Source organism: Macrotis lagotis, chromosome X (assembly GCF_037893015.1).
Source record: "Macrotis lagotis isolate mMagLag1 chromosome X, bilby.v1.9.chrom.fasta, whole genome shotgun sequence".
Lineage (NCBI taxonomy): Eukaryota > Metazoa > Chordata > Mammalia > Peramelemorphia > Peramelidae > Macrotis > Macrotis lagotis.
The window spans coordinates 509,839,614-509,856,608 of NC_133666.1; the positions used below are offsets into that span (position 1 = coordinate 509,839,614).

Consider the following 16,995-nt stretch of genomic DNA (forward strand, 5'->3'; position numbering starts at 1 on the left):
AGGCAAAGTCATTATCTCTTTTTTACAGATGAGGAAACTGAGTTTCAGAGAAGTTAAAAGACTTAGCCAAGGTCATCAGGTTAATAAATGGTAGAGGAAGTCCTTGACATTCTGCCATGGTTTGTGGAGCTGAATGCCTTTAGTCATTCTATGATTGGCAAATCTTTCTCCTGTATAATAATGAATATTATGCCATAAGGTTGCAGAAAAATTTACAGTACTGAGAAGATGCTTTTCTTACCTTATGATCATATGGATTATATGAATGAAACAGCTGAGAAAGGTCTTTTGTCCGTTGTTTTTTCTGTAAAATAAAAAAAAAACCCAAACAAAATAAAAACACATCATTCTGGGACACTGTGTATAGAATGAAACAGTCACCACCAGATGATGCCCTAGTTTGATGACTAAAGTTAGATTACCTCTCCAAGTTTTAAGGTTTCTTGTTTGATAATCAATAACAGTGGAAAAAAAAATAACCCAACCAGAACATAGGAACCAAATTTTAAATAGAAAGTATCTTTTTGTTTTGTTTTGCTTTCTAATGCCTAATACTCTAAATTAAATACCAGACTATGGGATACTCCCTTCTTAAAATTATAGTTCACCTGAAAGTCACATTAGAACTCACAAGTTAGTCCTCTATCCCAGCTGTTTGCCAGTGCTGATGCAGTTGCTTGCCTGAACTTGCCGACTGTTCCTAGAGTTTGTGGACCTCAGAGGCTTGGTAGATTTTCAAATGATGGGGAGTTAAGCTCCACCCATTATCTATGTGTCTATCCATGTATCTATGCATGTATCAATCTATGTATGTATGAATGTCCATTTGTCTATCTTTCTATCTTTCTGCTTGTCTCTGCTCACCCAAAACAATGCACCTTCAATAAACTGGATAAAATCTGAAATTCCTCTCTGATCATAATTTCCCACCTTCCTCTTTCTCCCTTTACCTCTCAATCTTTCTTACCACACCACAAGCTTTAGTTTCTTGTGTCCAAGAATCTCCAAACCATAAAAGATCTTCATTTAACTATATGATTCCTTCAACTATTTTCTCCCTTTCACATCTGACCTTTTCATTTCCTAACTGAATTTTTTGTAGGGGATTCTCTATAATCTGGCTTCTTAATTCAACTCTATGAATCTTCTCTATTCTAGGTAATCAGTGAAAACTTAAATGCTAAATCTAAGGGTCTTTTCTCAGACATCATTCAAATGGATGTCTACCACCACCTTCTCATGGACATACTTTAATCCATTAGTTTCTACTTCACCTCACTTTATTCTCCACCATTCGGGATGACAGTTTTTCAGTTATCTTTGTGAAATCATCAATCTAACATCTCCTCCCCAAACATAAGAGAAACTTACATAAGAGCATAATAAGAAACATAAAATTCTATTCTGGGACCTCTTAATTTCTTTCTTGATAGCCTCTTTCTTGGTAATGAATTTCATGAGATTCCACAGACTCAATTATAATTTATATATACATACATATATATATATGTGTGTGTGTGTGTGTGTGTGTGTGTGTGTGTGTGTGTGTGTGTGTATTCTGAATTAACCTGCCTAATTCTAATTTCTCTTTTAAATTTGAGTCCTGAGTCATCTACTATTTTGCTGTACATCTTCATTCAAATGTCTTGTAGATATTTCAAACTCTAGATGTCTTAGATGGACTCATAAACTTCCTCCTCTAAAATGACCAGTTTCCTAAACTTTCCAGTTTCTTTTGAGAGAGCTGTAATTCTTATACCCAGGCTCAAAAATCTTATAGTCATCTTTAACTCTTTCCTCTCCCTCATTCCAATATCTAGTCTTATTGATTCTACTTTAATATTTATTTCTTTATCTATTTTTACATGGGTCTATTTATCTTATGAAAAATAAAAATCCAGAGAAGTAATTCATATACAGTTAAACAAATTTCAGAAGAAAAATTCAAATTCATTACATTTCTGACTCTTAAACAAATAGTGCTCATTGATATGATGGCACCAATACTCAATATCTGAAGTTCATTTAACATATAGTGTTGTGTTGCTAATTTTACAAATATGGAAGAATTTTACATGTCATTTACTAGCCAAGGCATAAAATATTACTTTATATTCTCAGAAGAATGGAGTACTAGTGATTTAAATTTAAGTAAATATTTTTACTGATGGACTCTATCTATCCCTGTGAGTTAAGGAAATAACACAAGCAATAAGCTAATAGTAGTTTCATTACCTCACTATACCATTACCTCATAAGTTAATGACCATAGAAGTCTTTATGTGAAATCGAAAAGACAGTTGAAGGGATCACAGAGCTAAATGAAGATCTTTTTAAAACACAATTATGGTTTTTTTTTTTTTTAAATGCCAGGTCTGCAAAGTCAATCAACCATTCAATAAACTCTAGAATCCATGAGGCACTATGTTTGGTGGGACAAAAAAAGAAAAAGTTCCTGTCATAGAGGGGCTTAAATTTTGCCTGAAAGAGAAAATGTATGTACGTAAAAATAAATATAAAATATATACAAAATCAATGCAATACAATTGGGGGGGGTAGAAATAACTAACAACTGAACAGTGACGAAAGTCCTCATGTAGAAAGTAGTGCTTGAATTGAAGCACTTTGAAGGGAAGTAAAGATTCTAAAAGAATGAGATAAGGACTTCTCACTCACCATTTCCATGATTATTGGGGGGGGGGTGGAGGTAGGGGAGGAGGGATGCAAAGAGTTAAAAAAAGCATAAGATAATTGGATAAAGGGAAATAATTAATGATCATAACTAGGAACATAAATAATACAAACTTGCCCACAAAATGGAAAAAGAGCACATATTGTATTGGAAAGCAGAATCCAACATTTTGTTGTTTACAAGAAAACCACTTGAAACAAAGATGCATGTAGTTAAAAATGAAAAGTTGAAGAAAAATCTATTATGCTCCATCTGAACTCAAAAAACCCCCACGAATCCAAGGGTAACAAATATCATCTCAGAAAAAGTAATAGCGTACTTGGTTAAAAGGGGAAGGAATATTTTGTTTAAACATATCATAGACAATGAATTAATATCAATATAAAACATATATGTATCACATGACAACATCAAAATACTTAAAGGAAAAATTGAAAATACTGATGGGAAAAAAGCCAGTAAAATTATAATTGTGAGATACTTTTAGATATAGGTATAAAATTTCTTTTTTAAAAAAAAGGGAAGGAGTACATTCTATGCATGGAATTCCATCATCTGTGCAAAGATATGGTGGTCATTTATAGTGAATAGTAATGGGTCAATTTGGTTGCAAGAAAGAGTTTGTGAAGGGAGCAGAGGTGTAATAAACTTAGAAAGGAAGACAAACAGACATATCATGAAGGAATTAAAATGCTCAACAGAGAAGATTGTATTTTATTCTAGAGGCAAGAATGAAAGAGATTTATTACCTAAGAAAATATAAATTTTGTTAATGACAGTTTTAATGCTCCCCTTTTCTCTGAAAAGAGAAAATGGCCCTATAGTTTTGCTTAGAGCTCTTATTCTTCCATGGATGGACCCATTTTGCTCTTACTGCCATGCTTCTCAGACTTGTCATTTACAACAATCTAAATTCATCATTCCTCTGATCCTATTGAAAGATCAAAGGATATGGTCTTTAAATATAACTTTAAAATAAATGGAATTTCTTGGCTAATGAAACATTTTACATCTGTAAGTATGGCGACCTTGAAATTAGTTTCATGGAAGTCACCTGCCCACAAAAGTTTTCATTAGCAAATAATTTTGCCCAGCCTTTCCCTTCATGCACCATATTTGTGCATAAACTTTTGGCTTACACTTTAGTAAGAAAGATCATGATGGACTTCCGGCGAAGATGGCGGAGAGAAGACAGGCACAGTTCTAAAGTCTCCTGATCTCTTCCCCATCTATCACATGAAACAAACCTCTTAAAAGAAATTTGACCCACAAAACCTAGAAAGAAAAGCCAGGAGAAAGGACATCTACCTCAGGATTTGTCTCCTGCAGCAGCATTGGCCGAATTCAAGCAGGTGAGTCTGGGCTCAGAGGGAGGATCAGCCCCTGATCAACCAGATTAGCAGCTGAATTGGAACTGGGAGTCTGAGGGCCCAAGAGCCGGACCTGATGGATCAGCAGTGGGGCTAGACAGCAGGGGCTTGAGTCAACTGCGGAGTAGAGGCACTGGTGTTGGTGCTGTTCCCCGGGAGCTTGTGGACAGGGCTGGGGGGAGAGTTCCTGTGCAGGAGAGCTGTGGACACCATCCCTGGGCTCCTCTGGTCTGAGGAACTCTGAGTCCCATTACAGCTCAGACCTCTTCCTGAACAAACAAATGCAAACTACTTCTGCCTCAGGCCCAGGTGTGTGAGCAGAAGAATCAGCCCAGCTGAGGAATGACCTCAGGCCAGGGTAAAGCCCACCATTGATTGAAGGCAAAAGAATTCAATAGCTCCAACTCCTCGCATCAAGGAAAGGATGAAGGCCTCAATCAAGGTCACAGACACCCCAGAGAAAGCAACCAAGACCTCCTACTGGCCAGTCAGAGAAATTGCACTGAGTGAGTAAAGCCTTTAGTGATCCCAAGCCCCTGTGAACCAGCCCTTCCCCAACTCAAGGACTTAGCAAAATGAAGGAGGGTAAACAGAAAGGTGGATCCATAGATAAATTCTTGGAAGGGAAAGACCCTAACTCAGAAAGACCTAGAACCTCTGAGGAGAATACTATCTGGTCTTCAGCACAGAAAGATTTCCTTGAAGAAAAAAGGAAGGAGCTTAAAAATTTGGGAGAGATAATTAATACCTTGCAACAAGAAAACAAAACCTTAGAAAGTACAATTGGACAAATACAAAAGGAGAATAAATCTCGCAGATCATCAACTGGACAAATACAAAATGAGAATAAACCTCTCACATCCTCAATTGTACAAATACAAAATGAGAATAAATCCCTTACATCCTCAATTGGACAAATACAAAATGAGAATAAATCTCTCACATCTTCAATTGGACAAATACAAATTGAGAATAATTCTCTCAGATCCTCAATTGGGCAAATACAAAAAGAAAATAATTCTCTCAAAACCTCAATTGGTCAAATGGAAAGCTCTTTCAAAAGTAGAACTGACCAATTGGAAAAGGAGTTGCAAAAGGTTAATGAAGAAAACTCCTCCCCCCAAAAAAGAATGGAGTCTACAGAAACTAATGAATCCACAAGACAGCAAGAGTCAGTTAAACAAAATCAAAAAATAGAAACAATAGAAGAAAATGTAAAATACCTCACCAACTAAACCAATGACCTCAAGAATAGATTAAGGAGGGGCAATCTGAAAATTATAGGACTTCCTGAAAACATTGAAGAGGAAAAAAAAGCCTGGACTTAATATTACAGGATCTAGTGATGGAAAACTGCCCTGATATCATGGAATCGGAGGGCAAAGTAATTATTGAAAGAGTACATCGATCCTCACCATAAAAAGATCCTAAAATGAAAACACCAAGGAATGTTGTGGCCAAATGCCAGAATTATCAGATAAAAGAGAAAGTCCTGTAAGCAGTCAGAAAGAAACAATTTAAATATCAAGGAGCCAAAGTAAGGATCACGTAGGACCTGGCTGCATCAACATTAAGGGACTGAAGGGACTAGAATAGGATATTTTGAAGAACAAGGGAGCTTGGAATGTAGCCATGAATCTACTTTCCCACAAAGCTGAGCCTTCTCTTCTAGAGAAAAAGATAGACATTTAACAAAATGGAATCATTCCAAAAATTTCTGATGAAAACACCAGAGCTAAACAGAAAAATTGGACATCAAACAGGAGGTTCAAGAGACACATGAAAAGGTTAAAAAAAAGGGGGGGGGTAAAAGGAAAAAAAATGCTATCCATTAAGTTGAAACTGGCTATATCCCAGCATGGAGGAAAAAAGATTCCCATAAATCTTGAGAATTGTAACTCTAACAGAGAGAATATACCTAGCCAGAAATGATGGACATTCATGACCTATCCACGAGACTGCTATCCAATGGGATGTAACGGGCTTTAACCCCACTTGGGAGAAAGACTCTAATAACTCTCAAGATTTTTAACTCAATTAGATAGAATATACTGAACTAGAAGGGACAGACACTCAGAATTTTCTATGATGTAGATAGAATGATCTAAAAAACACTACCTCTTTAAAAAGGAAGACAGGAAAGAGATGAGAGGAGGGAGGGGATAGAATGGGGTAAATCTCATTACACTAAGAGGTACAAAAAAACCCTATGGTAATAGAGGGGACAAAGGGAGCAGATGAGAAACACCTGAATCTTCTTCTCATCAGACTTGGCTTAAAGTCACCCTACACATACTCAGTTAACTTATAAAACATCTAACCTTTCAAGTATTAAAAGGGGAAAAGGGGAGGGGGATGGAGAAAGGGAAGGGGAGTGGGGGAAAAACGGTGAAATAACAAAAGGAAGGGAAGGGAAAAGGGAAAAAGGGAAATGGGAAAGAAAGGGGAGGGGGTGATATAGGAGGGCAGACACAATGAAGGCAGTGGTATCCAGAAGCAAAATACTGGGGAATATGGATAAGGGGGGGAAAGGGGGAAAATACAAACAGAGGGAAGATAGCATGGAGGGCAATAAAGAATTAGTAATCATAACCTTGAATGTGAATGGGATGAACTCTCCCTTAAAATGTAAGCAAATAGCAGAGTAGATTAAAAACCAGAACCCTACAATATGCTGCTTACAAGAAACCCATTTGAAGCAGATAGATACATATAGAGTAAAGGTAAAAGGTTGGAGCAAAATATATTTTGCTTCAGCTGAAGTAAAAAAGCAGGGGTAGCAATCCTTATCTCAGACAAAGCAGCAGCAAAAATACTGTTAAAAGAGATAAGGAAGGAAACTTTATCCTCCTAAAAGGTACCATAGACAATAAAGTCATTTCAATACTGAATATATATGCAACCAGTGGGATAGCACCCAAATTCTTAGAGGAGAAGCTGAAAGAACTACAGGAAGACATAGACAACAAAACTCTACTAGTGGGAGACCTGAACCTCCCGCTATCAGATCTAGATAAATCGAATCATAAAATAAACAAGAAAGAAGTTAAGGAGTTAAATAAATTGTTAGAAAAATTAGATATGGCAGACTTATGGAGGAACCTGAATGCGGATAGAAAGAAATATACCTTTTTCCTCTGCAGTACATGGAACTTATACAAAAAATGACCATGTACTAGAACATAAAAAACCTAATGATCAACTGCAGAAAGGCAGAAATAGTGAATACACCTTTCTCAGATCACAATGCAATAAAAGTCATATGCAATACTGGGCCAAGGAGATATAGACCCAGAACAAATTGGAAACTGAATAACCTCATTTTAAAAAATAAGTGGAACAAAAAACAAATTATAGAAAGAATTAACCATTTTATCCTAGATAATGATAATAATGAAACAACATAACAAAACCTATGGGATTCATTCAAAGCGACTCTCAGGGGATATATTATAGCTCTAAATGCTTACATGAATAAACTGGAGAAAGAGGAAATCAATGAACTAAACATGCAACTAAAAAAATTAGAGAAAGAACAAATTAAAAATCCCCAATTAAATACCAAATTAGAAATTCTAAAAATTAAAGGAGAAATTAATAAAAGCAAAAGCAAAAAACTATTTAATTAATAAATAAAACTAAAACTTGGTATTATGAAAAAAACAAATAAAATTGATAAAACTCTAGCAAATTTGATTAAAAAAAGAAGAAAAGCAAATTGCTAGTATCATAAATGAAAACAGTGAACTCACCACCAATGAGGAGGAAATTAAAGTAACAATTCGAAATTATTTTGCCCAACTCTATGCCAGTGAATTTGATAATCTAAGTGAAATGGATGAATATTTACAAAAATATAAGTTGCCCAGGTGAAATGAAGAAGAGATTAAATACCTAAACAACCCTATCTCAGAAAAAGAAATTCAACAAGCCATCATTGAACTCCCTAAAAAAAAATCTCCAGGGCCTGATGGATTCACAAGTGAATTCTACCAAACATTTAAGGAACAATTGGTTCCAATTGTATATAAACTCTTTGGAAAAATAGGGAAGATGGAACTCTGCCTAACTCTTTCTATAAAACCAATATGGTGCTGTTACCTAAACCAGGAAGAGTTAAAACAGAGAAAGAAAATTATAGACCTATTTCCCTGATAAATATAGATGCAAAAATCTTAAATAAAATCTTATTAAAACAATTACAACAAGTTATCACCAGGATAATATATTATGATCAAGCAGGATTTATTCCAGCAATGCAGGGTTGGTTCAATATTAGGAAAACTGTTAGTATACTCAATTATATCAACAACAAATCTATCAGAAATCATATGATCATATCAATAGATGCTGAAAAAGCTTTTGACAAAATACAGCATCCAATCCTATTAAAAACACTAGAGAGTGTAGGAATAAATGGATTGTTCCTTAAAATAATTAGCAGTATCTATCTGAAACCATCAACAAGCATTATATTCAATGGGGAGAGGCTAGAGGCATTCCCAATAAGATCAGGGGTGAAACAAGGGTGCCCATTATCACCACTACTATTCAATATTGTATTAGAAATGTTAGCTTCAGCAATTAAGAGTAGAAAAAGAAATTGAAGGAATTAGAATTGGGAAGGAAGAGACAAAACTCTCACTCTTTGCAGATGACATGATGGTCTACCTAGAAAATCCCAAGAAATCATCCAAAAAACTACTGGAAACAATTAGCAATTTTAGCAAAGGTCCAAGTTATAAAATAAACTCTCATAAATCCTCAACTTTTCTATATATGTCTAGCAAGATACAGCAGGAAGAGCTAGAAAGAGAAATCCCATTCAAAGTAACCTCAGACAATATAAAATACCTGGGAGTCTATTTGACAAGACAGACTCAGAATCTTTTTGAAAACAATTATAAAACACTGCTCACACAAATTAAATCAGATTTAAATAACTGGGCAAATATCAACTGCTCATGGATAGGTAGAGCTAATATAATAAAAATGACAATTCTACCAAAACTAAACTGTTTAGTGCCCTACCAATCAAAATTCCAAAAAATTACTTTAATGAGTTAGAAAAAAATTGTAAGTAAATTCATATGGAGAAATAAAAAGTCAAGAATTGCCAGGAGCTTAATGAAAAAAAGTACAAAAGAAGGTGGCTGAGCCCTACTTGATCTAAAATTATATTATAAAGCATCAATCATCAAAACTGTTTGGTATTGGCTAAGAAATAGAGTGGTGGACCAGTGGAAAAGACTAAATGTAAAAGCAGGAGATGATTATAGCAATGATTCTTGATGATTATAGTAATCTGCTTTTCGAAAAACCCAAAGAGTCCAACTATTGGGATAAAAACTCCCTTTTTGATAAAAACTGCTGGGATAATTGGAAGTTATTATGGAAGAAACTTAGATTAGACCAACACCTCACACCCTTTACCAAGATAAGATCCAAATGGTTACAGGACTTAGACATGAAAAACAATACTATAAGCAAATCAGAAGATTAAGGACTAGTGTACCTGTCAGATCTATGGAAAGGGGAGTAGTTTATAACTATGGAAGAGTTGGAGAACATCACCAAAAACCAATTAGATGATTACGAGTACATTAAATAAAAAAGCTTTTGCACAGATAAAACCAATGTAAACAAGATCAAAAGAAATGTAGTAAATTGGGAAACAATCTTTACAAGTAATAATTCTGACAAAGCACTCAGTTCTAAAATATACAGAGAACTGAGTCATATTTTTAAAACAAAAAGCCATTCCCCAATTGACAAATGGTCCAAGGATATGCAAAGGCAATTTACAGATGAGGAGATCAAAGCAATCCATAGCCATATGAAAAATTGCTCTAAATTATTAATTATTAGAGAAATGCAAATTAAAGCCTCTCTGAGGTACCACCTCACATCTCTCAGATTGGCCAATATGACCAGAAAGGATAATGATCATTGTTGGAAGGGTTGTGGGAAATCTGGACACTATTACACTGTTGGTAGAGCTGTGAACTCATCCAACCCTTCTGGAGAGCTATTTGGAACTACGCCCAAAGGGCAACAAAAATGTGCATACCCTTTGACCCAGCAATACCAATACTGGGTCTATATCCTGAAGAGATGAAGAAAAAGGGTAAAAACCTTACTTGTACAAAATATTTATAGCAGCCCTGTTTGTGGTGGCAAAGAATTGGAAATCAAATAATTGTCCTTCAATTGGGGAATGGTTTAGCAAATTGTGGTATATGTATGTCATGGAATAATATTGTTCTATTAGAAACCAGGAGGGACGGGACTTCAGGGAAGCCTGGAGGGATTTGGATGAACTGATGCTGAGTGAGATGAGCAGAACCAGAAAAACAATGTATACCCTAACAACAACATGGGGGTGATGATCAACCTTGATGGACTTGCTCATTCCATCAGCGCAACAATCGGGAGCAATTTAGGGCTGTCTGTAAAGGAGAGTACCATCTGTATCCAGTTAAGGAGCTATGGAATTTGAACAAAGTTCAAGGACTATTCCCTTTAATTTAGAAAAAAACAGATATCTTATTGTCTGATCTTGTTACCTCTTAGAATTCTTGTCTCTTCTTTAAGGATATGATTTGTCTTTCATAACACCCAATTTGGATCAAGGTACAACATGGAAACAAAGTAACGACTGACAGATTGCTTTCCGTGGAGGGGTGGGGGGAGGGAAGTACGATGGGGGGGGGGGGATTGTAAAACTCAAATAATATCTTTAATAAAAATTAATAAAAAAAAGGAAAATCATGATAAACACTAATACTCTCTTTGGTTTAAATACTGAGAAATATTACAAGAAAAATCCCCAATGTTTCCCAAAAGAAAGAATATTAGAAACTAGGGAGAAAATAGACTGTCACAGGTCAATCAATATTATTTAGGACAACAAACTCAGCAATCTTCATTCTCTACACATTACAGTTAATAATAAGGGCAGACCTTGACATGCCTAGAAGAATCAGGAATCTAGAAATGTTTTTTCTGGGGCAAGAAAAAAATATTCTGTAAAAATATCTAAAGCTTGATATAACATATCCATCTACAGTCAACTTTTGATTATCAATATTTTATGCATTAAAAAAAACTTTAAATATTTTAACAACTGAAAACCTTAGACCCTCTTCAAATCTAGGACACAGTTTATTTAAAGGGATGGTATTTTCTGAAGTTTAGTAGTTCTAGCCCCAAGGTGACTCAAGGTCATCTTGCCCACTGATAGTCCCATAATTACAAACCTTATTGTATTTGGGAATAGAATATTATCTGGACTATATGTATATCATCTAATCCACCCTCCCCCCAAAAATATCCCCAAACTCACCATGTCACCAATTCTTTACATACTGGGGAAAAAAAGCAACCAGTAGCTTTGCACTGTTATTTTACATAATAGTCTGTAAGTTAGAATTGTGAATGGTTTTACTAACAACATAGTAGATCTAGTAACGTTTTTTTTTTCAGGTTTTTGCAAGGCAAATGGGGTTAAGTGGCTTGCCCAAGGCCACACAGCTAGGTAATTTTTAAGTGCCTGAGGCCGGATTTGAACCCAGGTACTCCTGACTCCAAGGCCGGTGCTTTAGCCACTACACCACCTAGCCACCCCTCTAGTAACTCTTGATAAGGAGAATAGGCTTCTAAGTTTTCCAGACACATCTTGATCTGGCACTTTCAGAGTTTATAAACCTGCTCATAGCTATTGATCACAACCATGTACTATTGAGGGGAGATTCAGTCCCAATAGTCATGACAAGTAGATTAGCATCAGTTTCCATACACATAAGTAAGATAAACAATGTATAAAACTTGTTGAGCCCTGCTATTAGTAAAGAAGAGCCATAATATGGAATAATTGGGTATTTACCTATTGTATCATAATGTAAGTACAAATTACCTCCCAATTTTTAGCATGTTAAAATAAACATCTCAGTCATACAATCACTTGTTCATTCTCTAAGTGTTTGAAATGTAAATATGTTAAACAAGTTATAGGAAGAACTTGTCTTGCTACTACAATGACCAAAATACAGCCAGTAGAGCAAACTCCTTTCACATAGTGCTATAAGGTACCCTAAGGTACCCTCAAGTCACCTTCTTTTAATAATATAAAGGCTCACTATAGGGAGATAAGAGGCTCTGAAAAAAAAATTATATGTTTCGGTCCTGCTTTTCTGTAGGCTACATTTCTATATTTGAAAAAGGAGGTAGCTACATTATGCAAGACTGAAGCAAACTATAGATTCCTGAGACCTTGGAAAGTTTTCATATTTTCATCTTATTAACACTGCTACAAGTGATTTTGTATTTTGTCAATTGAGGGACAAGAAAGAGTACTAAGGAAGGTTCTTATATTTAAATATTTAATGAATACACATTAAAGTAATAAAATTAAATGAAATACACATTAAAACCAAGGGTCCCACTCACAATAAATCCTTATGGTCTTAATAATTAACATTTTAAAATAAAAATAAATTTTTGCAATGCCTCTTAAGTTTTTATTTACAAAACTTTATTTGACACAGTAGTCTTTGTCAGTTAACACATTATACAAAAATGGCTATAGTATAAATATGGTATAAATATGCTTTCGCTCAATAAAAATAGATTTATTTTAAAACTATTTTTTTCCTTAGGCACTATTTGAATGTAACAAACATTTATTAAGTGCCTACTGAGCATAGGGGAACATGTTAGGGAAACAATCACATTTAATTAACTTTAAGGAGGATAAGAGAACAACACAAATAAGTTCCTTGGGAACAGATTTAAAAAAAAATTGAGAAATGTGTTCAACTACTCTGAGAAATTCAACTACTTTTAAGTGTATAAATTCACTTCTTTATCCTATTTTATTTAAATTTATTTCTTTACCTTCGCAGATAATGAAAAATATTAATTATTCTGTAGGGTACTGATTCCCATTTAGTGAGTTGGTGACAATGGTCCAGAGGGTTCCCACTAAAAAATTTTAATGGACTCTTAAGCAGTTAAAACTTGTCCATTTGTATTACAAATATATCTTTTCTTTATGACAACAAGGATGTAAATATTTGAACTGTTACAGGTTTGTTTCTGCAATGAACTGAAACTGTCATGATCACAAACATGATGATTTTAGTATATATATGATGATTATGTAAAATTCTGAAGGCTTCTCATTAAGCAGTTTCTCAATCTGTCATCAGATTTCTAAACCACCACAAGATTTTGACATTTGAAACCAAAATGATTTCCAAGGAAGGTCAGACACATCTACTTATCTTCATCCTTCTTTCCTCTCTCTGATCCTATAATTGTCCTCCTTGGCTCTGTAATCATGTGAACAAGGTGCTATTAACATTTGCATTCTTACAATATGAATGTCAGGTTATTTGAAAACCAGGATACTATTACATTCATGTTACAAACCATCTTGAAACTATCACAGACTATCACATGAATGTTCTGCAGAAGAAAAACTATTTCCTCTTATTGGAGAATTAAGGCTGCTTTTCAATTTATACTTTTCCTCTTTTGTAACATAATTCTTTTTAAGAAAAATTAATGTTACTATTTTTCTGTTTGGTGGATTTCCAAATGAAGTGGTTGGCAACACTAGTCAGTAATTCACTAGTTGTTGTTTTTGTTTTTTTTTGCAAGGCAATGGAGTTAAGTGGCTTGCCCAAGGCCACACAGCTAGGTAATTATTAAGTGTCTGAGGTCGAATTTGAACTCGGGACCTCCTGACTCCAGGGCCAATGCTCTATCCACTGCACCACTTAGCTGCCCCTCAGTCATTCACTAGTACTATAAGGATATAACTAGTTTCAGTGGTAGAACAGAAAAAAAGTTGTGCCTGAAGGGATTTTTGCCCCTATACTGGATAGAATCCACATAAATATTGTGAAAAAATGAAGCAACACATGAATTAGTCTTTAGGTTCATTAATCATTTAATACAGCATTTGTCATTAGCATGCAAAAATCATTTTTGTCAATTGGTTAGAATTTCCACCTCTTATGAAAGAGAATTTGTAAATTCTCTAACCATTTCCTTCCACATATTTGCATGAGCAAATATTTTCACCTTAATCATGTTTAAAGCCAAAAACACTGAGATAAATGTGATGGAGAATCAATTTCTGATTATTTGGTACTGACTCAAATATTGTCAACTTTTATCAAAATTTAAAATTTTGATAGTGAAATTAATATAACTGTTACATTATGTTAAAATAAAGATGCTATTTATATTCAATCAAATTTATAACATTTAGAAACAATAGGAAGTCTTAATACTAAGAATATATAGTCTTGCTGGATTACTTCCTTTAATTTTTATAGAATGTTTCACATAATTCTTGTTATAATTTAAAAATTTTTAGAGATTTTAAAATCATGAGTAGAATAAAATTTTGTACTTGATAATTCTAATTATATAAATTTTAATTTGGAGGTTGAGGGACAAAGTTATCATTGTAATTATATTGTAAGCATGTAATGAACACATCTAAAGGAATATCATGAGTAGTCTTTTATATTACCTTGAAGGTTTCAGCACATATATTTTTGTTATTGCTGAAATGGATTTGTAGAAAAAGGGAACCACCTATCCCAGGAGAATTGCTGTAGATTTCTTAAAATTAGGGGGTAGTTAGGTGGTGCAGTGGATAAAGCACCTGCCCTGGAGTCAGGAGTCCCTGGGTTCAAATCTGGTCTCAGACACTTAATAATTACCTAGTTGTGTGGCCTTGGGCAAGCCACTTAACCTCATTTGCCTTGCAAAAAAAAACAACCTAAAAGAAAAGATTTCTTAAAATTAGCTAAGTATTGGGCAGCTAGGTGGCACCCAGGATAGAGTACTGGCCCTGCAGTCAGGAGGACCCAAGTTCAAATCTGGTCTCAGACACTTACTAATTACCCAGTAGCTGGGTGAACTTGGGCAAGTCACTCAACCCAATTGCCTTAAATAAATAAAATTTTTTAAAATTAGCTAAGTATTTTGAAATACAAGAAGGGAAAAGATAACTTTCTGCTTAGAATATGAGGCAGAAAAGCAACAACTTCTAAAATTATGACAATACAGTTAGTTTACTGTGATACTACTTCTAGAGTTGATAGCTTAATATTTATGGAAACAGATAAAGAGGGAAAATGAGCATTGAAAATGATCAAAATTATTGGTGGATAACAGTCAAATGTCTAGTTTGGTTTTCTTTCATTTTTTCCCTGATCACTTTCTGGTATGCCCTCTTAAGCTTGGAAGCAATGAAATGTCTGACCAGCAGAGAATAGCAAGTAAAGGGAGAGAAAAAAATAATTGATACCCCAGGAAATCAGGCCTTGAATTACCGTTTTTTTATGTGATTCTGGCTGAAGATGGCTCCTAGTCAGTTAAGGTCAGTACTATGGAAGATGGGCTATAGGAAGGCCAAGGAATGATAAGCTTAAGGGATATCAGGGAGAAGTCAAGAATCCAGAAGTTAGACAGCAACATCCTAACCAAAACGGAACATGAAATAAAAGTTAAGGGAAGGCCTGGATTCAAGTCCTGTCCATTTATAAGCTCTGTGGATCCTAACAAATCTTGTACCTTCTCAGTTCCCCAGATCCTTCTCTAAGTGGTAGAGAAGGTACTGATCTGTACAGAACTAATTTGCATACTAAGACTTATCCATGAAACCATCAGCCTGGAATAGAACAAGCCAAAACAAATAAAGAGTCCAGGAAGTCACAATCAAGGGGAAAAGAGTAGGAATCAGTGAGCAGTGGCTAAGCATGAGTCAGAAGTTAAGGGCTCCAGGGAATGACAATGAAAATCAAGGAGTACAGACTAGTAAGCATGAAAGTAGGAGGACAAAGGTTCAGACACCCCAGCTGATAGGCACCAATAGAAGATATGGCCTAATTTACAGGTAGGTTGTTTGAGCTGGGACTAGTGTCATAATCTAGGAAGCACTAGACTGACAGTTTCAAGTTAGAAAGAAAGAACAGCTAAATGGGAAGTTTACAGAGAGGGCTGAGATTGCAGTTATGTCTGGACTTTTTGACTATTAATTACCCAAACCTAGAATGAATGGTCTTTTATTTTATAGGGATAGAAACTGACTTCAAAAAGTGAGCTGAATTCCTCAGCTGAATTTTGTTTCCAGCACTGTTGTCCATATTAGGGAACAGTCCAAGTAAATCATTTTCACTCTGACCAGAATGCTACTCTTCCTTTGTATAGTTGTACTAAAGAATCTTTTATGAATAAAATCCACTCATTTATATTTTAGACAAAAAGAAAGGAGGGAATATAAAAATAGTTACTTTGAATGAGTTTGCATTCAAAGAGAATGGCTTGCCACAATGCTAGGAGGTAGGAGCAAACCAAACTTCTTATATCCAAGGTATACAGGACACAGCGTATAGAGCCCTGCACCTGGAGGCAGAAGAATCTGACTTCAGATATCTGACACTCGCTGTGTGACCTTGGGCAAGTCATGTGACCCTAACTGCCCCACACCCAAGGCCCTCTACAGTTGTCTTGATTCGTAGCTGACCACTGGACCCAGAGCTATGGAGGAGAAAGTGAGGCCGATGCCTTTGCATAGCATACTTCACTCAAATCCAATTCATGTGCATGTCATAGCATCATCTCTCTCTCTTGTAATGGTCTTCTTCAAAAAACAAACGACAAACAACAACTTCCAAAAAATAAGGACAAGAGCATTCATCAATAAACAGTAAAAGGATATTAGCTTAGCTCTTAAAAGAAAGGCAAGCTAAAAATAACCATTTGAAAATGCTTCAAGTCACTTATTTTAATAGCAATTAGAATGAAAACAATTTTGAGGTTCCATCTCATATCCATCATATAGTGGTGATGGGGCTATGCGAAGGTAGACAAGCACACTAGTGCACTGTTAGAGGAATATGAAGTGATAAA

At 35.1% G+C, this 16,995-nt stretch overlaps 1 protein-coding gene across 2 annotated transcripts in view; it reads right to left on the reverse strand.

Annotated features, from left to right (window-relative positions):
• Nucleotides 1–16,995, reverse strand: part of LOC141502286 (threonylcarbamoyladenosine tRNA methylthiotransferase-like) — a 417,183-nt gene that overhangs the window by 154,486 nt on the left and 245,702 nt on the right. The window contains exon 5 of one of the 2 annotated variants that reach the window (XM_074206947.1): nt 242–304. The exons of the other annotated variant lie outside the window; for it this stretch is intronic. Coding sequence (XP_074063048.1) covers nt 242–304 — 63 coding nt within the window. The remainder of the gene's footprint in view (nt 1–241; nt 305–16,995) is intronic. 2 annotated transcript variants of the gene reach the window in all.